This window comes from Artibeus jamaicensis, unplaced genomic scaffold (assembly GCF_021234435.1).
Source record: "Artibeus jamaicensis isolate MK-2021 breed Jamaican fruit bat unplaced genomic scaffold, CSHL_Jam_final contig_548, whole genome shotgun sequence".
Lineage (NCBI taxonomy): Eukaryota > Metazoa > Chordata > Mammalia > Chiroptera > Phyllostomidae > Artibeus > Artibeus jamaicensis.
Genome location: NW_026521883.1, coordinates 4,652,273 through 4,674,170, shown reverse-complemented (window position 1 = coordinate 4,674,170; position 21,898 = coordinate 4,652,273). Strand labels below are relative to the sequence as shown.

Sequence of the window (21,898 nt, the reverse complement as noted above, 5' to 3'; positions counted from 1 at the left end):
TTGTTATTTTGTTTAACCATTCTAAACTATTTCATGAGGATTTCAAGTTCCCATTTTATTTTCTGCTTGTTGAATTAAATTTATTAATTGGAAGAAGGCCAAGAAAATTTCTACAGCCTGTTACTAACTGTAATAATGTAATCAATTTAGCATTTTAAAAAACAAGCAAGCAAAGAAACAAAAGCATACCTATTAATCACTTTGGGTGATAATTTTATTAAGTTTGACTCAGAGTTTTCAACAAACTATAATTTGTATAACTTTAAGATTATATATCATGTAGTTTCACCATTAAAGGATAATGAGAAAAGAGAAAAGAGAGGAAGAGAAAGCGGGGTTTTGATGATTAACTTTCCCAAGAACCTTTCCTGTTCTGGCTGTCTGCTGCCACTAGCTACAGACTTGTTTGAGCAAAACGAACATCTGCAAAACAAGTTAGAGAGAAAGCTGAAATTCAGACACAGACAGGAAAACATGGTGACAAACATCATTGTAATACCTGCCTGCTTTTCTAGGGCAGTTCTGATGCCTGACCAAAGCAATGGAAAATGCAACTAAAAATCAAAACAGTACCACTGAAATTATTTTCAATACTAATCATTAGTATGTCAAACTTTGTTTGAAAGAGGGTGCCTATATTTATTTAATAAGCATGTAGTATTAAAATAATACAGAAGTGGTTACATCATTCTTAGAAATAATCATTTGAATGTGAAAATAGCAAAAATATAGGGACATAGAAAGAAATGCTAACTCATTAACTTTTCAATCATTTTTATGACTAATTAAAAAACCAATTCTTTGTGGTAATCTATTTTTATTGTTAATTCTGATGTTCACCTTAGAATTTTTATGAGTATCAGGAAATACCTCAAAGGCAATTTTCAGTAAAACTTTAAATATAATATTATAAATCTAAATTGCTAACACTAAGTAGTAAATCTGTAATAAAACATAGGACTCTAAAATTACTACATATTTCAATAATCAATTTTTTACCTGGAGCAAAAAGTATTATTAAGTTTACAGGTGTGATTTCATTTACTTAAAAAAAAGTCTTGTTGATGTTTTATCAGACATAAGGCTTTTTCTAAGTCATCTTGGCAAATAATTACCTTTCCATGTCTAAAAACAATTCTAAACCAGCTCATCTGTTAAACCAATACAAGGAAGCACTTCTGTATTATATTGGCTTTAGTGCAATTTTTTAAAAACCTGAGTACAGTTAAGAATTTATTTCTGCGCCAAGATGGAGACGTAGGTGGAACCACCTTGCCTCTGTGCACAACCAAATCTAAGAACAACTATTTTTAACAACAATAAACATAACCAAGCCACACAAAAAATCGACAATACGGAGTCCAAAGGACAACTAAATGCTCAGCTAAATCGGTAAGAGGAGTGAAGCCAACAGCAGAGCAGGTTGGCAAGAAAAAATCCCCCGAACGGGTGGTGCGAATGCGAGAACGGGTGGTGCGCAAGCAGCCCACGGCGCAGATCACGGGCTAGCTACGGGAGCACACAGGGAAGAGGTGCGGCGGGCTGTCTGCAGTCAGTTGCGCATCTGCCTGCGGATAAACCAGTGAGGAGGAAAGCCTGCGTGGGGCAGCAGGCTCGCACAATTCCAATCGGATAAACAGGCCCAGGGCGAGTGGTGTGACTGGATGGACTGGGCTAGCGGAGAGGACCGCCAGTGCTCCCTCTCTGACCACGCCCCCACACACAGCGTCACAAACCAGCGACCTGGGTCGCCCCGTCCTGGTAAACAACTTAACGGCACGAACTGACCAAAAATGGCTCTAGGACAACTCAGAGCCCCAGAACCGATAGATCTAAGCGATGAAGAAATAGCCAGTCTTTCAGATGCACAGTTCAAAACACTGGTTATCAGGATCCTTACAGAACTGGTTGATTTTAGTCACAAATTAGAGAAACATATGGAAGCTAAACTAATTGAAATGAATGGTAATACAAAGGAAACCAAAAGTAATGGAAAGGAGATTGGGACTCAAATCAAGGGAGTGGACCAAAAGGAAGAAAAAAATGATCAAACAGAAAAGAATGAAGAAATAAGAATTCAGAAAAATGAGGAGAAGCTTAGGAACCTCCAGGATATCTTTAAACGTTCCAACATTCGAATTATAGGGGTACCAGAAGGGGAAGAGTCACGAGTGGAAACCTTATTTGAACAAATAATAACAGAGAACTTCCCCATTCTGGCAGAGGAAATAGACTTCCAGGAAATCCAGGAAGCTCAGAGAGTCCCAAAGAAGTTGGACCCAAGAAGGAACACACCAAGGCACATCATCATTACATTAGCCAAGATTCAAATGAAGGAGAGAATCCTAGAAGCAGCAAGAGCTAAGGGGACAGTCACCTACAAAGGAGTTCCCATCAGACTGTCAGTGGATTTCTCAAAAGAGACCTTACAGGCAAGAAGGGGCTGGAAAGAGGTATTCCAAGTCATGAAAACCACAGACCTACAACCAAGATTGCTCTACCCAGCAAAGTTTTCATTTAGAATGGAAGGACAGATAAAGTGCTTCTAAGATAAGACCAAATTCAAGGAGTTCATCATCACCAAGCCCTTATTATATGAAATGTTAAAGGGACTTACCTAAGAAAAAGAAGATAAAAAAGATGAACAGTGAAAGGACAGCAAACTCACAGTTAGTAACAACCACACCTAAAACGAAAGCAAACTAAGAGGACAGCTAGATCAGGAGCAGAACCATAGAAATGAAAATCACATGGAGGGTTAGCAACAGGGGAGTGGGAGGAGGAGAAGGGGGGAGAAGGTACAGAAAATAAGTAGCATAGACAGTAGATAGAAAATAGATAGGGGGGGAGGGTAAGAATAGTAGGGGAAATACAGAATCTAAAGAATTTGAGACACGTGTTCAGGAACTAAAGGGGGAAATGGTGGGGGAGGGGTATGCAGGGTGGAGGGGAATGGAGGGGGGAATAGAACAAATGTAATGGCATAATCAATAAATAAAAAAATAAAAATAAAGAATTTATTTCTGAAATACAGCTGTCTCTAGAATTATTTGAAGTATCTGAACTGACTGCTGGGAAAATTAGCATACCATCAGATTTTGACCTAAACATTTCTTAACTGTTCTAAAAATGTGGAAAACACCATTTACTTTGGTTTACTGCAAATGCTAGACACTCTAGTATAAAAATCTATGATCATATAGAAAACATATTTTAAAGGCAAGAAACAAACAAAAAAACTCCAAAAATGTAATGCAACAACCCAAATGAATAAAATCACCACAAACAGATAATGCCTCCAATTCTAAAGCACAGATGATAAAAATAAATGAAACTGTTTTCTTCTAAAAAGACCAGTATATATATTTAAAGTATAAGAAAAACTTATTTCTCAGGTGACTAATTTTATAGTTGTTATTACTAATTTTTAAAACTACAATTACTATTGTCCTGGCCAAGTGGCTCAGCTGGTTGAAGCATCATCCCGTAACCCAAAGGTCATGGGCTTGATGCTGGTCAGGGCACATGCCCTAGGTTGCGGGTTCCATCCGCAGTCCATGTGCGTATGAACCTAAGTCCAGGCACATACAGGAGGCAACCAATCCTTGTTTCTCTTCTAGCACTGATGTTTTTCTCTCTCCCATCCTCTGTCTTTCAGAGAAATAGAAAAAAAAAAATGCCCTCAAGCCCTGGCTGGTGTAGCTCAGTGGATTGAGCATGGGCCTGCAAACCAGACAATCGCAGTTCGATTCCCAGTCAGGGCACATGCCTGGGTTGCAGGCTGGTTCCCTGCAGGCCACTTCCCAGCAGGGGACGCATGAAAGGCAACCCTACATTGATGTTTCTCTCCCTCTCTCCTTCCCTTCCCCTCTAAAGATAAATAAATAAAATCTTTAAAAAAAAAAAAGCCCTCAGATGAGTATAGAAAACTAAAATAACTTTTTTTTAAAAAAGAGAAAGGCTGAGACTGGGTTATAAAATAAAACTCAAATATGATTTGTCATAAAACAAATACCTGAAACTTCCGGCCAAGATGGGAGGCATAGGTGAAACACTATGACTCCTCAAACAACCAACTTTAAGAACAATGAAGATTTAAAAACAAAAATACAACCAGAACAGACAGAAAAATTGAACTGTACAGAAGTCCGACAACGAACCATTCATGCAGACCAGTAAGAGGGGTGGAGTCCGTGGCCGGTGGAGAGGGGTTGGCAGGAAAATGTGGTGATTAGAGGACCTGGGCACCAGGAGGAAACGAGCAAACCCAGTGAGGCGCGCAAGGCAGTTGGCTGACCCTGGACACACATTCGCACTCAAATGTGTGCGAACCAGACAAAAATGGGCAGTGAGACAGACCATGCAACTCAGGGTCCTAGCAACAGAAAATAAAGCCTAAAAGCACTGATTGAGAAAACTTGCGGGGGTTGAGGTGCCAGGAGAGGACCCCAGCCTCACAGGAGAGTTCACTGGAGAGACCCACAGGGTCCTAGAACATACACAAGCCCATCCACCTGGGAACCAGGACCAGAAGGGCCCAGTTTGCTTGGGGGAAGTGGCACAGGGGACCGAAATCTGAGAGGGTGGAGCAAGAGCCATTATTCTCTCTCTGACCCTTCCCTCACATACAGCGTCACAACCCAGCAACTGGGTTGCCCTGCCCTGGTGAGCACCTAAGGCTCTGCCCCTCATATATAACAGGCACGACCTGAACCAAAAAATTATGGCTCAAATGGAAGGACAAATCAAAGCCCCAGAGCCAATAAATACTTTTAGGCGACCAAGAGATAGCCACCATATCAGATGCACAGTACAAAACACTGGTGATCAGGATGCTCACAGAACTGGTTGATTTTAGTCACAAAGTAGAGGAACATATGAAGGCTAAACTAATCGAAATGAAGGGAAATGCACAGGAAACCAACAGTAATGGAAAGGAAACTGGGACTCAAATCAGAGGAGTGGACCAGAAAGAAGAAAAAAATGACCAAACAGAAAAGGATGAAGAAACAAGAATTCAAAAAAAGGAGGAGAGGCTTAGGAACCTTCAGGACAACTTTAAACATTCCAACATCCAAATTATAGGGGTATCAGAAGGGGAAAAGGAACAGCCACCAGTGGAAAACTTATTTCAACATAATAAAGGAGAACTTCCCCAATCTGGCAAAGGAAATACACTTCCAGGAAATCCAGGAAGCTTAGAGAGTCCCAAAGAAGTTGGACCCAAGAAGGAACACACCAAGGCACATCATCATTACATTAGCCAAGATTCAAATGAAGGACAGAATCCTAGAAGCAGCAAGAGCTAAGGGGACAGTCACCTACAAAGGAGTTCCCATCAGACTGTCAGCTGATTTCTCAAAAGAGACCTTACAGGCAAGAAGGGGCTGGAAAGAAGTATTCCAAGTCATGAAATCCAAAGACCTACAACCAAGATTGCTCTATCCAGCAAAGCTTTCATTTAGAATGGAAGGGCAGATAAAGTGCTTCTCAGATAAGACCAAATTCAAGGAGTTCATCATCACCAAGCCCTTATTCCATGAAATGTTAAAGAGACTTCTCTAAGAAAAAGAAAATAAAAAAGATGAACAGTGAAAGGACAGCAAACTTACAGTTACTAACAACCACACCTAGAACAAAAGCAAACTAAGAGGACAGCTAGATCAGGAGCAGAGCCACAGAAATGGAGATCACATGGAGGGTTAGCAACAGGGGAGTGGGAGGAGGAGAAGGGGGGAGAAGGTACAGAGAATAAGTACCATAGACAAGGGGAGGGCAAGAGTAGTATGGGAAATATAGAATCTAAAGAACTTATGACACATGGACATGAACTAAAGGGAGAAATGTGGGTGGGAGAGGATGTGCAGGGTGGAGGGGAATAAAGGGGGGAAATGGGACAACTGTAATGGCATAATCAATAAAATACATTTAAAAAAAAAGAAACACCTAAAAACCAATGACCCAGAAAAGATTAGAGTAAAATGATAGGTCGAAGTTCAGCAGCTTTATGCATTTGTAATACTACAATTATAAATAAAAGGGGGGGACTGACAATATCAATGTTGGACAAAGTTATAGTCAAGGCAAGAAGGGTGAAAGAAAGTGAAAATAACAATTGTATCTGAAAAACTATGAAAATTATCAGAAAAAATAAGAATTCTGTAGAACTGCTAGAAAGAAAATAAATCCAATAAAATCAATGACTTACAAAAATATATACAGTAACAAGCTAGAAAGTACAAAAGGGAAAATGCCATTCACAATAGCAAGAAATACCATAAATATGAAAATTTATGTGGCAAAAGGAAAGTATTTTCCTGAAGACCTGAATAAGAAACAATCCTCACTACTGTCAAAATGCCATCTTCTAAACTAATCTCATACACCTTTTTCTTTGATAAAAATAATTTTAAGCTTCTAGAAAATAACTACAAAATAGAAATAACTGAAAAATAAAAGCAAAAAAGATTATAAAATGCAATGAAAAGTTAAGAGTAACAAAAAACAAGAGAGTTGATAGGAGTGGAAAAATATCACAGAAACAGAAAACAAAACCCATGCTTACATGGAAATTCAGTTTATGACAACTGAGGCATTGTGAACCTATGAATAAAAGACAGTTTGTAGTAAACAGCTTTGGGCAACTCACTAGTCATTTGAAAAGAACAGACCTAGAGCTCTCCTTCAAACCCTTGGAAAAAATTGTTGCTGATAGTATAAGCAAAGTTCAAAATAGCAGACAAACAGGCAAACTTTTAAAACATATGAAAAATAACTATTCTCAAAGTGCATATGGCATCTAAAACTCAATAATATAAAAAACAACCTATATAAAGCATACGTACAGGCAATTACCAACATAAAAATGGTCAAACACTAAAACTGTATCATCGAATATTTACTGAACTTTTATGTTACTCTTCTGTGAAAAAAGATTTTACACATTAGTCGATCTGTCTGTATGAACTGAACTCTGACATACAGTTGGCAGCTTTTACAAAGCAAGGCAGTGAGAAATTCCAACCTTCTAAACAGTCTTAATTTATGGTTCCAGCAATTAATCATTATGTGCTAAATAGTAACATCATTTTTTTCTTTTTTATGGCTTATTGAGAAGTCAGAATTGTAGGATTTAAAAAATACTCTAATCAAAACTGAAATCAAAAGTAAGGTATACCCTCCAGTCAACTAAGTGAAACTGTGCTGTCACAAGCCCAGAGGAGTCACTGAGGGCTGAGAAGGGATGAATATTTTTGTTTCCCATTAACCCAGTCCATTCACTTCCTGGACTATAACTGTACCTTAAACATGACTTGACTAAATGTTCAAGTGACTTCTCCAGGAGAGGCAGGTGCTTGCATAGTTCTGTTATATTATCTTCTACTTGTGTTACTGACATTTTGGAGATTATTCTATGGGGGAAATGCAAATAAAAACTACAATGAGATGCCACCCCTCCCATCCATTTAGGACAGATGCTGTAACAAAGCAAAACTTATTGGCAAGGATGTGGACAAATTGGAACCCTTGAGCACTATTAGTAGGAATTGTAAATTATTAGATGAAACTTAATAAGAGGACTCAAAAAGAGTATTATTACAATAATTTCTATTAGCCAGGAAAAAAAGGATACTAAGCCATATATGAAAGCTTATTATTAAAGTGTTTCTAGTGAAGTATAGACATCATGATCAAAATACTTTATTTGAAATGCAAAACCATTTTAACAGCTGAAATTTAGAAACTGTTTGGCATAATTATTAGCCACACAATTATTTTACATATCTAAGTTTATGAATTAGCAAATAAATAGACTAACTATTCACCTACATGGTCAAAAATTACTCCTCTTCATCCCAATGTGATTGTGTAAAAGATTTTATTTCTTTTTTTTTTTTTCAGAGACAGGGGAAAGGGTGGGGAAGGGAGAGAAACATTAGTTGGTTGCCTTTCATACACTCCCCAACCACGAACCTGGCCTACAACCCATGCATGTGCCCTGAGTGGGAATCGAACTAGCAACTTTTTAGTTCACAGGCCAACCTTCAATTCACTGAGCCACACCACCCAGGGCCCATGTCATTTTTTGCAGAACTAGAAAGACCCATCCTAAAATTTATATAGAATCTTAAGAAACCCCAAATAGCCAAAACAATCTTGAGAAAGAAGAAAGCTGATTTCAAAACTTACTACAAAGCTACATTTCAAAACAGACTGACAGTGGCACAAAGAGACATAGAGACTAACAAAATACAGGACCTGGAAGTGATGTTTAAATAATTCTTGACAAGGGTGCTAAGACCATTCAAAGGGAGAAAGGACCATCTTTGCAACAAATGGGTGAAAACTGGATAGCCATAAGCAAAAGAATAAAGTTGGAGCCTTACCTAACACCACATAAAAAAATTAACTCAAAATGGATCAAAGACTTATTTATAAAACTCTTAGAAGACAATATAAGGCAAAAGTTTCATGACATTAAACTTAGCAATAATTTCTTGAATATGATACCAAAGGTATAGGCAACAAAAAGAATAAGTAAAAAATTGGACTTCATGAAAATTTTAAAATTTTATGCATTGAAGACACCATTAGCACGGTAAAAAGGCAAGCCACAGAATAGGAGAAAATATCTGCAAATCATGTATCTGATAAGGGATTACTGTCTAGAAAACACACAGAACTCCTAAACTCAACAACACCAAAAAACAAACAACCGAGTTAAAAAATAGACAAAGGACTTGAATACACATTTTTCTAGAATAGACAGACAAATGTCTAATAAGCACCTGAAAAGATACCAAAATTAGTAATTATTAAAGAAATATTAATAAAAACTACAATGAGATACCCACCTACTCACACCCATTAGGATCACTACTATCACAAACAAACCAAAACAGAAAATAAAAAGTTTTTTTTAAAAGATGTGAATAAATTGGAACCCTTGAACACTGTTAGAAGGAATGTACCACTGTATGGAAAACAATACAGCCACCATCCCTCAAAACATTAAAAATAGAATTACCATATGATCTAGAAATTCCACTTCTGGGTATATACCCAACAGACTGAAAGCAGGGTTTCAAAGAAATACTTGTAAGCTCATGTTCGCAGCAGCATCATTCACAATAGCTAAAGTGTGGAAGCAACCCAAGTATCCAACAGATGAATGGATAAGTAAAATGTGGCATATATACACAATGGAACATTATTCAGCCTTAAAAAGAAACTGACATGTGACAATACGGATGAATCAGTAGTAGAAACCAGTAATAGAAAGAAATACTGTATATTTAGTACCTAAAGTAGTCAAAATCAGAGACAAGATAGAATGGTAGTTGACAGGCATTGGAGGAAAGAGGGGAAGGGGAAGCTACTGTTTCCTGGGTATACAGTTTTAGTTTTACAAAATGAAAAAAGTTCTGGGGTGGGACAGAAGTGATGATAGAACATTATGAATGTAATTTATACCTCTAAACTGTATACTTAAAAATAGTATAGATGGTAAATTTTATGTAATGTATGTTTTACCATAGTTAAAAAAAATTTGGGGAGAAAAAAGCTAGTAATGCTCTCATTAGAAACTTTATTGTGACAACATGGATGGAACTTGAGGGTATGATAAGTATAACAGATCTCACTTGCATGCGGAATCTAATGCAACTGGAAAAATTCAAGCACACTGATACAAAGAAGAGACTGGAGGTGAAGGGTTGGGCATTGGGCAAAATGACTGAAGGGATAAAACAGTAGGAACTTCCAGCTATAAAATAACTAAGTCATGGATGTAATGTACAGCATAGTGACTACAGTTAATAATATTGTACTGCATATTTGAAAGTCACTAAGAGGGCAGACCTTGAAAGTTCTCATCATAAGAAAAAACTGTGTAACTATGTAGAGTGACAGATATTAACTAGACTTATTATGATCCTTTCACAGTATATACAAATACTGATCATTGTTGTACACCTGAAACTAATATAATGTCATATGCCATTTCTACCTCAATTTAAAAAAAGGAAAAGATTATTTACTGATCTAGAAAATGTCCTTTACGTAATGTTGGTGGGGGACAGCATACAGTACATGTAGTATATGCTAACTCTGTAAAATGTTTACATATATGTATAAGAGGAAAATGAGCGGAAATATACAAAAAGGCAATAACAGTTCTTTCTGGGTGATAAAATAATGGATTATCTTTATTTCAGTCTTTACATATTTCTGAATTTTCTATTTTTTGCAGTGAACCCAGGCCCAACACCAAGCATTAATACTTCTTTTAAAGACCCTATTGCTAAGAAAAAAAAAAAAGAAACAAAACTTTGAGGATATCAAAATAATAAAATTGTTTCAAGTTTTATACAGTACTTTTGTTTTCAAAGCAAATTACTCAGTATGTATTAAAACAGACTTCTGAAAAACAAGTATTAAAAAAATAAGCATTAGGCTAAGACCAGAATTATTAAGCCTATATCAATCAGCTAGAAAACAGTTGACATATAAAACATCATTATGTTGAATATTAACATATATCCCCCCAAAATCAATGAACACTTTCCTAATCAAATTCTCATAAGTCAATATTAAGGTTCAATTATTTCACCATAACTTAACAGAAAATTACTTTAACATTGTCGATGTGCCTTCCAATTTTGAATGTGCCCATTTGAAATACATCAACTTGTCTTTAACTAACAACCTCCAATGCAATTGAATCTAACTATACTTGAGACATCCTACTGCCCTGACAACAAAGATTTCTTTTGAAGAAGGGAAACAAGGAAAGAAATACAGAAATGCTTTTAAGTTCTACATTTATGAACTGCACAAGAAAAGTGTTCAAAAATTGTCTTGAGGGTTTTGACACATACCAGGCTCCAATTTGATAATTTTTACTGCAGCCAACTCTCCCGTATGTATATTTCTGGCCTAAAATGAAAATGAAAATAAAATGCTTTAAAAGTTTGTTAACTATATAAAAGTTACTTGGTATTATGTTAATTTGCTGCTTATCAACCATGCTTTTTAAAAATGCTAAAAAACAAAATGTCAATGAGTATATTCATTTTTCCATTAAAGAAAAATATACAATAGATACATATACAAAATATTACCATACGTTCCACCACTTAAAACCAATGCTGTTTAAAATGTTGGTGTCCTTTTCCAAGTCTGTTTTTTATACCTGAGTTAATATTTTTCTAAATTAAAACATATTCATGGGGAAACCAGACTTCAGATACCAATCATGCAACAGATTATATTGATGTCAAATTATAATGTGGTACAGCTGAAACTTACATATTATTATTATTAACCAATGTGAGACAGCATAGGGATCTGGGCTCAGGATCCCAACACCACCACACCTAAAAATCCCACAGAGCTGGCATTATCCCATGACCCCACCCTGAAATCCGAGGGCTGCCTGATGGCCAGAAAAAAACACAGGTAGACCCACAAGAATGCAACCACTCCTCCACTGCCTAGGAAAAATGTCTTATCTCCCTTCTAATCGCTTGCTTCTTGGATCCTGACAGAAAAATTTCCAAGCCCGCTTTTTTCAAAAAGCCTGCCTTTTTACACGTCTGCTTTGCCCGCAGCTTATAAAAATAGCTCAGCAGAGCCAGTCTCTGACCAAGCTTAGAGAACCTTCCTTTCCTCTGCGCTGCATCTCGTGCTTGTCTGGAAACTTCTCTGGGGTTTTCTCTTGATTTCTATCTTGGGGAACTCAAGAACCCCAATGCAAATAACAAATGTTACTTCAATATATTAACTTTAAAAAATCATGGACAAAACACTCATGGTTGTTACATATTTGATGACTACAGTCATAGGTTATTGAAGAAAAATTTTTTTAAAGATTTTATTTATTTATCTTTAGAGGGAAAGGGAAGGAGAGAGGGAGAGAAACATCAATGTATGGTTGCCTTTCATGCGTCCCCTACTGGGAACTGGCTGGCAACCCAGGCATGTGCCCTGACTGGGAATTGAACTGGGATCCTTTGGTTCGCAGGCCCGCGCTCAATTCACTGAGCTACACTAGCCAGGGCTGAAGAAAATTTTTTAATAAATCATCTGTATCTTTTGACCCAGAGGAAAGTTTAAAATGTTAACATTTGGTATATGTGTTTCTCTTTGTGGCCCATCTGTGTGTGCATAAGTGCATGTGTTCATGAGACTGTGTATGTGTTGTAGAAGATGTCAACAGTCTTCTACAACAGGGGTCTCCAACCTGTTACGAACCAGGCCGCAGAACAAGAGGTGAGCCTGAATGTAATGCACTTGAATCATCCCGAAACCATTCCTTCCCCTGCCCCCGGTCCATGTAAAATTGTTTTCCACAAAACCTGGCCCTGGTGCCAAAAAGACTGGGGACCACTGTTCTGCAACATGCTTTGCAGTGCTGCTTAATTTTCCACTGATAGAACATGTAATTTACTTATTTAATCTCTTATTGTGGATAGTTAGGATTTTAATATTATTTATAAGTATAGAGATGAATGTATGTTAAATTTATATCCATCCACAGCTTTATTTTAGATAAATTCCTTAAAGAGAAACTATTTTACCACTTAAAATATTTTAGAGAGACTTACTATAGTTAGTGTTGTAATAATTATCACTGTAAATATTTTAGCACATATTAGTTTATCAGTAAGGCAACTTACAAGAATGGTCAGGTCAAAAAGGTATGTGGATTTAAAATGGATTTATTACCATGTTGCTCTAAAATAAATTATGTAAATTTGTATTTTCACCAACCTTGGAGATTAAATCTATATCTGTCAAGTTCTATTGAATGTACATTTATTGTTTCCAAAATTACATATTTTCTTCATGCTATACATAATTTTAAATGGCTATATAATAGTCCATAAATCATCCTCCTTTACTGCTAGACATTAAAGATGTTACACTCAGTCTTTTCATTTTTTAAGATTATTTCTTTCTAAATAGATTCTAAAGTATGAAATTACTAGGTCAAAGGGTATGAATATGAACATTTAAGGCCATCAACACACACTGCCTAAATACCTTAAAAGGGCTGTACCAGTATACTGCCATTGCTAATATGGGTGCTCATTTTCATGGCACCCATGACACCCCATATGTGGAAATTCAATTTAATAATTTACAACATCTTTCACTTATTAGATTTGAATGTGAATTTTCATATTTGGCATAAAAAATAAGGAGTACATGATAAAACAGGAAAGTATGATTACTAATTTGCTGGATTAAATAAATAAGTCATTTTACCAGAGGAAATAGTTGAAGAAATGAAAAGAAGAATGACAATATGGGAAGACAGCCTTACAAGGCATACTTTTAGAAATGACATACAGAGGTTGAGAGAAAAATCACACTGGGGAGAGAATCACAGAGGTACAGGCACAAACAGGAAGAAGGAAAAAAAGGATTGCTCTATAGCAGAAGTCTCAAATATTTTGTGATGTGCTATTCACATTTTCCTCATCTGTTGTGGTAAACAGGGTAAGGAGGGGTCTCATGAAGAGAGAATAGTTCAGCAACGTCCACCCAGAGTTGCCCCTCCCCCAATCACTAACACAAATAGAGACTGGACTCTCAGCCAAAACCTCACACCATTGTTACTGTCTCTTCTTTCTTGCCTTTGGACAAAAAAAACTGTCTGTCAGCTTTGGGTCTAAAATCTCTCAGCATTTCCATCTCTTTTGGGTTATAAAAGTTATGTAATACAGGCTCAGGCAGTCCACTGAGACACCCTACATGTCAGTGAGATTCAGGTACCGAAAACATGACCAGAAGTTACAGAATAAATAATAACATTGACCTTCTGGGAATTTTGTTCAGTGGGCAATAGGATGTGAATTCTGTAACAATGATGTCAATTATATTTGTAAACCTTTATAGTTTGGGGGAACTTTCATATTCAATGCTTATTTATATTGATTTAAAAGCATAAAAATTTAGCTTAGTAGGGTTAAGTGACTTACCCAAGGACATCTGCTGACACGGACAAGAGTCACAGTCAGAACCCATGAACTGTATTCTGATGTCAAGGTTTCACTGCTCCTTTCAATATATTAGAATTCTCTTTTCCTTTTTTAAATGCAATAGGCTCATGTGGACATGAGCCAGTTGAGGACTTATTCAAGTTACCATATACAATCAGCCTGCAAATTGTTATTCCACCTCCTAAACATCTCTGGAATCCATCTCCTGTACTCCTCCATTGCTAGTTTTAGTAAAGTTTTTAAAAAATAAATCCAACAGGTACTAAAGAAAAGTATTAACTGAATAATATTTAACAGATCTCAGGGGTGACTTCTGTTGAATAATTTACCAAGTAATATACTAATTCTCTTTTACCTTAAACTAAGTTATTTTCTATGATGACTGTCAATGTAATAGAATGTGAAGTCTTACACACTTAAAGTCGTCAAGAAATAAATTGAGTTGATCATATTTACTTAAATTCCTAAATATCAGCACTTTTCCTGGTTTTCCCTCTTTCCCATCCCCCAAACGCGACAGCTTTAAAATTTTTCATTAGAATTCTTAAAAAAACCCAAAAAACAAAAAAACCCAAAACACGGAGAAGCATCTATGGACATAGAGTGGAAATTTATATATTGGGATGAAAGGTTTAAGTATAAGAGACATGATGGCACAAGAAAGCAAATCTATGTAAACTCACAAGTAGAGCCATTTGAACCATTCAAGGTTCTAACATTCAGGGAGGGAATGCAATGATTAACTCATGAGACAGTGACAGGTGCTGACACATTTCCAACAACAAAATATCTTCATCTTATGCTTTACTTCTGTTTTCCAAGCAAAACAGGCATTAGGGCAATATACTCTTCCAGTCACTGGAAACCAAAAGAAAATATGAGTCTATGCTTTGCAATTACAGATTATCGAACAAGTGCCAACAACATGAAAAGATCTTATATGCTTCTCTGAGAGTTTGGAACAATTAATCCCAGTTTCAGTCAGATTAATTAGAAGCAAATGACTTGATCTCTAGTTTGAAAGAAGTGTCCTCAATCTGGTATATTCACCCTCCCCTGACCTCCTTCCTGCCCCCTTAACCCAGTTAATCTAGGCTGTCCTTCAGATTTCAATTTGGTGTCACCTACTCCAGGAAGTCTTGCCTAATAATATCTCAAGGCTAGAATTGTGTTCTCTTCTCGGCTCTGGGTGTGATTCTTTGAAGGTTTGTGAGGTATAGCACTATAAATTTGTTGAGTGGACAATTATGATTATAGGAAGGTTATTACTTTTTGTTTACAAAATAATAAAATATTAAAATCCTCTACAACTCAAAAGTGTTATGAAACTGATAATATATTGTTCTAAATGATCTACTAGTTTTATGTTGGTTCATTCATATTCAATTTTTATTGCTAAGAACTAAATATTTTAGAAAAATTACTACAAAACATCATTTTTAAAAATTCGAATAATGTAAGTAAAAGATGACAGACCCCCCCTCCTAACATCATCCCTTTGAGGTAACTCCTGTGAGTAATTTAGAGGAGATCCATCCACACTTAATTAGATGGATTCCCAAGAACACATATACTGACGATGGGACAGCTTCTTACAAAGTTCAATAGTCCTACCATATGATCCAGCAATTCTCTACTTCTAAACATTTACCCAACTAAGTTAAAAACCTACATATACCGCACAAAAACCTGCACAAGAATGTTTATAGAAGGCTTTATTCATAATCACCAAAACTGGAGCAATCAACATGTCCTTCAATAGGTAAATAAATAAACTGTACATTCACACAGTGAAATATTTTTCAGTGACAAAGACAAACGAGCCATCAAGCCATGAAGAGATGTGGAGGAGCCCCAAATGCATACTGTTAAGTCAAGGAAGCCAGTGTGAAAGGACTACATACTGTGAGTCTAGCTATCTGACATTCTGGAAAAGGCAGAACTATATCAAAAGAGTAAAAGAACAATGGTTGCCAGGGCTGAGAGTGATGAACAGGTGAAGCACAGGGCATTTTTAAGGTGGTGAAACTATTCTATACGAAATTGTAATGGTGGGTGCAAGACATTATGTATCTGTCAAAACTCAGAACTGTACAACACACCGAGCAAACCATGGACTGTAATAATAATATACCAATATCCATTCAATAATTAATACAAGGGGGAACTGTGTGGGTAGGGAGGGGGTGGGTAAATACAACTCTGTACTACTTCTCAATTATTCTGTAAATCTAATATTGTATTAAAATTAATTCTATCAATTATTTTTAAAAGAACAGAGATAATTCCCTGGCTAGTGTGGCTGAGTAGATTGAGAGTCGGCCTGTGAATCAGAGAGTTGCAGGTTGGATTCCCAGTCAGGGCAGATGCCTGGGTTGCAGGCCAGGTCCCCAGTAGGGGACATGTGAGAAGCAACCACACATTAATGTTTCTCTCCCTCTTACACTCCCTTCCTCTCTCTCTAAAAATAAATTTTAAAAATCTTAAAATAAAGAACAAAGAAAATTATTTTAAGTATATACCTTCAGGCATATTTCAGTCGCTTTTTATGATTAGAATCAACAGATACATTGTTTCAATTTAACAGAACCAAAATGACAAGGACCAAAGACACATGTTTTTTTTAGTGATTCTGAGAGGTTCAGAAAGAAGTAGATCACTGGATCATTGGAGGATGTGAACAACAATCACAGAACTGCATAAAATAAAGATGGTATTTTAAAATTCAGGTACACCATACAGAGGTCTTCAAAATATATGTAGTTAAGTAAAAAGTAAATACTGTAAGCTCTAATCCCACTGATGGAAGAAACACAGAAATGTCAGTCTCCATTTTGATACATATTTCTGTTCTCTCCAAATGAAGAACCGATGGGCAAATGGTCTTACTCTGTAATTTTCCAGCTGGATTTTTAAAACAGAAAGCAGTACCAGGCTCTTTTATAATGAAAGGCAAAGAGGCTTTCAGAAAAAAAGATCTTCTAAACAGAGACTTTACAGATTCAATGTACTAAATAGATCTTTCAGATATTTAACTATATAATTTCACAGTAAAATCCAAAGCAGTCATATGTAATACTAATTTTTGAAACCCAACATTTCCCTGCAACAAGTTAAATGTGATACTTTCAAGCATTTTTGGTTTTGACTTTAACACATAAGAATTTGAAGGTTCTAGATTGTTTACAGAAAGAATTAATAGAAGTACTACAGCCTTTCTACAAAAAGGATCTAAATAATTTTTTACTCCTATTCATTTTAGCAGGTTACTGGTATATACTAATATTGGCCTGAGAGTATACCAAACACTCAGAAATCTAATAAAATATCTTACTACAGTAAATTTCTTATTTGTCAGGAATTGGAATTACTGAGTGGAAAAAGATAAACTAATGGGATCAATGTTACCATAAAATCCATAAAACAGCCCTTCCAGTTAATTAAGTTTCTCCTCTCATTGCCAATGCAGTTCTTTTTAATTTCTTGACTGACATTTTCAAGTCAACTTATTACTGGAGAATTATTTTAACTCAAACTCTCCTGCCTTGAATTTTTTAATTCAAAGTAAAAGCTACCCCTAGATTTTCACTTGCACCAAGAAAAAGAAGATGGTGATCTTTCTAACTAAGCCATTTATATTTCAACATTATCCAGCCATAAACTTTCCTACATGCTGTGAAAAAGTTTAAGGTGCCAAATGAAGTTTTATGTCTAACACATTTTAACTAGAAGTTTTCAACAAAGAGTAAGATTTGACTTAATGCTCAGTACATCTCAGTAGCCATGACATTAGAAGATAATTAAAACTAGGGTAAGAAAATGAAACTGGCAAGTAATGACAGTCATATAAAAGCTATAGCAACCCAGATGGTCACCATGAAGATAAATGAGGTCAGCTCTCGTATTCCACTTTACTGTGCCTCACATCAGGCCCCTCTCCTATTCTGTTAACTTCCTCCCAAAGTATTTTCAGGGTCACAAAATTTTGCCATGAAGCCAACTTGGGGCATCAGCTTTAAACATGCCTCCTTCCCCCAAATGTATTCATTAACATAACAAAAGAAAACCCAGATGTCCCAGTATTTAATAAGCAATCTCTAGTGGCCAGTGACTACTACTCAGAATTATGTATCCCAGATTAAAGAATATAAACTTCAATACAAAAGTGGCAATACAGCACCTGTAGGATCTGAAGGGATGCAAAGTAGCTATATCCCTTCTTTTGTCCACGAAAGAAGTAAAATTATTTAGGTCATAGGCTGTAAAATTTCTATACCTGATTTTTTAATGTAACATTGCTTTTGACTGATTCATTCATTCATTCAACAAATATTACTGAATACTTACTATGTGCCAAGCATTGTTGTTGATGTAATGAAATAAAATAGTTCTTATCTTCAGGGAGCTTCTATCCGTTGGAAAGACAGAGAAGTGAACAGTAAATACAATACAGTGTGAGAAATGCTCCCAAGGTGATAAAGGACAACCTAGTAGCATTCTGAGCCCAGTAAAAGTTGATTGGAGAAAGCTTCCAGGAAGAAGTAAATATAAACTGAGACTTAATAAGACTTCCTAGGAGTGGGGTGTAAGGGATTTTGGCATAATTCCAGGCAAAGGTATAAAGAAAGAAGAAAACATGGGCATTTCAAAGAAGTAAAATTGTCTTGTATTAGAAAACGTAAGAGTGTAAAGAGGGCATGGTGAGGATTAAGATCCCTTTCAGGCTCAGCAGAGACTGCGCAGACCACCACCTGCCACCCTCTTGTGGCTATTACCTACTAACTTCTTGGTTCACCCTCCCTTGTTCCTGTAAGACTTTATAGTCCCTGGCTCCATCCAGTCTTCCTCTCTACCCCATTCTTGCCTCTATTCTTAGAAACCTCAACATCCAGATCTCCTGATTTCTGATTTTTTTACCTCCTATCTGAATCTTGGTTTCAAACACTGTACTTTCTGATCATAACCTTCTACCCCAGGGATGTCAATCTCATTTTCACCAGGGGTCACAACAGCCTCGCAGTTGCCTTGAAAGAGCTGAACGTAATTTCAACTCCTTAACAGTTAAGGAGTAGTTACATCCATAGAGTCATAAAATTATTTTGGCCTTTGAAGGCAACCATGAGGCTCATGTGGTCCCTGGTGAAAATGAGTTTGACACCCTGTTCATCCTTTCAGCTCACTTACTCTAGTCCTCCCATTCCAGTGATCCTTCAACTTCATCAACCCAATGCATTCCCCACTTTCTCCCTTAACTTGTTAAGGGTTCCATGGGCCATCACTCTATTTATAATCACTCTATTGGAAACATCCTTAATTCCCTTACCCTTCATTCTCTACATATATTAGCCTGACAAAATTCTAATCTTATTAAACTCAATTACCCACTAATTTCATATTGGTATCGAATAGCTAAATGTTAATGGAAAAACATTACAAAATTAGCTTAACTGTTCTTAATTTCCAATCATAACACAAATATCAAACTATAGTTTCTCCTCTAGGTTTGATTTTTCCACTTAACTCTTCATAAAAACTATTTCACTTCTCTGCCTTCAAATCTTTAATAATGCCTCAGCCTCTCTGTTACTCCCTCCTCTCTCACCTACCTTGACTGATGATGGAATTTCACCTTTTCTTTCCCTAACACTCTCCTTTAACAACCATCTCCAGGACAAATCTCTTCACTGAGCTCCAGATTTCTAAATCTATGGAAACCTGACAGGCATCTCGACCCTAACATGCCTAACAGAACACTCAGTGATACCTGATCACAGACCCATTCATCCCCACACGGTCCCAATCTAAATAAAAGTTATGGCATTCACTCTGTTGATTATGTCCAAAACTCAAGGTCATTCTTCATGTCTTTCCTTCACAATCTTTACATCTGATATGTGTGATCAGCAAATCCTGATGGCTTAAAAATACAAACAAAACCTATTCACTTCCCTTTACCTCCTCTGCTATACTCTCATCCAAATTTGTCTCCATTAGAAATTGGTAAAGTACTTAATGTGAAACACAAAGAAATAGCAAGTCAAGGATAACTCCTAGTTTCTGGATTGCACGACTGAGAAGGCAGTGTGGACCCATTCATTCGTGAAGATGACAGTCACAAGAAGATTGATACATTTAATGGGGAGGGCAGTGAAGGGCTCAGGACAATGGGCTCAGGTTTGGACATATTTAAATTTTATATTCCTATGGAAAACTAACTGGTGATATCCCATTAGCCGCTTAATACATAGCTCCTGAAGCTAAAGAGCTACCCTGGACTGAATAAAAATTTGGGCATCAGGAGGTAGGGAGGGATGGATGGATGGGCTGGGATGAGAGTAAAAGACAGAGAACTGTACTTGAACAACAAAATAAAATTAAATTAGAAAAAAGAAAAAAATTGGGCATCATTAACATTACTGAATCTAGGCAGGTAGATGAGATGACTTAGAAAGGGTATGTAGAGTTAGGAGAAAAGAGTCAAGAACAAAATCCTAAAAATCAGCCACATTTAAAGGACAGTGAAAATAGAGAAAACTAAAACTACTCAAGAGATACTATCCTATTAGAATTTTAGTTTGGAGAAACTTTTAGAAATCATCTAATTCAATCTCCTTTCTAAAAAACAATTCTACTTAGTCTATGGAGGTCATTTGGTCAACCTAACATTCATTTTTTGGATAACTTTAGTTGTAGAAAGGCCTTTTTATAAGCAAAATCTACTTTCCTATAATCTCTCCTCATTAGTCTCAGTTTTGGTGTGTGAGACAATGATTCAGTCCCACTATGACAATGAATCCCTATAGCAGCCTGGGGCCTAGGTTCCAATTACAACCATGCTCAGATCAAAAATATAAAAGCCTCCTTCCACCTGTGGATGAAATCATGCTAACTTCTTCAATATGACACATATACATTCCAGACCTGTCCCACCATTCTGGTTACTATTTACTTTGACTATGTGCTCAAAGTTTGATGTCCAAGACAAATGATGGTATTTAAAATACCAGACTCTGACATTACAGGTTACTTTTCATTTTTCATATTCTATAAAACTATGATACTTTTTAAATTTAAATATAAATATTGAAAGTGTTATATTGAAAACATAATGCAATTTATCCTCTGACAAGAGCAAAGTAAAGTGCTCCATTTTACTTCTACTGTAAACCCTTTTGGGGGAAGGGAGTTTACATACACTATACACATTATACACTATATAAATTGTTAGGCAAATTTCAAAGAAACTACTTCAAATACCATTACCAAATTTAGGATACAAAATATAATAAAGGGGGAGCCACTTATAGCATACCCTACACATGGAAAGTTTAAAAGAAAGGAAGTCATTCAACCTGGCTGGTGTGGCTAGGTAGACTGAGTGCTGGCCTATGAACCAAAGAGTCAACTGGTTCAATTCCCAGCCAGGGCACATGCCTGGGTTGCAGGGCAGGCCCCAGTAGGGGGCACTTGAGCGGCAACCACATATTGATGTGTCTCTCCCTCCGTTTCCCTCTGTCTAAAAATAAGTAAATAAAATCTTTTTAAAAAGTCAAGCCATTCACTGTTTTAACATTTATTCACTGACTACCTCTTATTCATTAGATACTTTTAAGTATGAGAATATTGGGGTGACAGCAAAGATGTATCTGCCCTGTTGCAATGGGACAAATTTTCAATGGGACAGATGTTAGGTCAATACAGGAAAGTTTTCAAAGAAACTGACTTCTTCTATTATTTAAATAAGTTAAATAACCATTTCTCAAGGATAGGGCATATGTGAGAAGTCCTCTGTGGGGCATGTTATTTCCAAGCGGTCTTCCACACACCATTTTGGAAGCCTGCAGAGGTGCTTCTTCTCCCATGGCGAGAGGGCATATTGCAAGTTTCCC

At 36.5% G+C, this 21,898-nt stretch overlaps 1 protein-coding gene across 1 annotated transcript in view; it reads right to left on the bottom strand.

Annotated features, from left to right (window-relative positions):
* Positions 1 to 21,898, bottom strand: part of MAP4K5 (mitogen-activated protein kinase kinase kinase kinase 5) — a 103,666-nt gene that overhangs the window by 69,913 nt on the left and 11,855 nt on the right. The window contains exon 3 of the mRNA XM_053670017.1: positions 10,881 to 10,938. Within this exon, the coding sequence (XP_053525992.1) occupies positions 10,881 to 10,938 (58 nt within the window). The remainder of the gene's footprint in view (positions 1 to 10,880; positions 10,939 to 21,898) is intronic.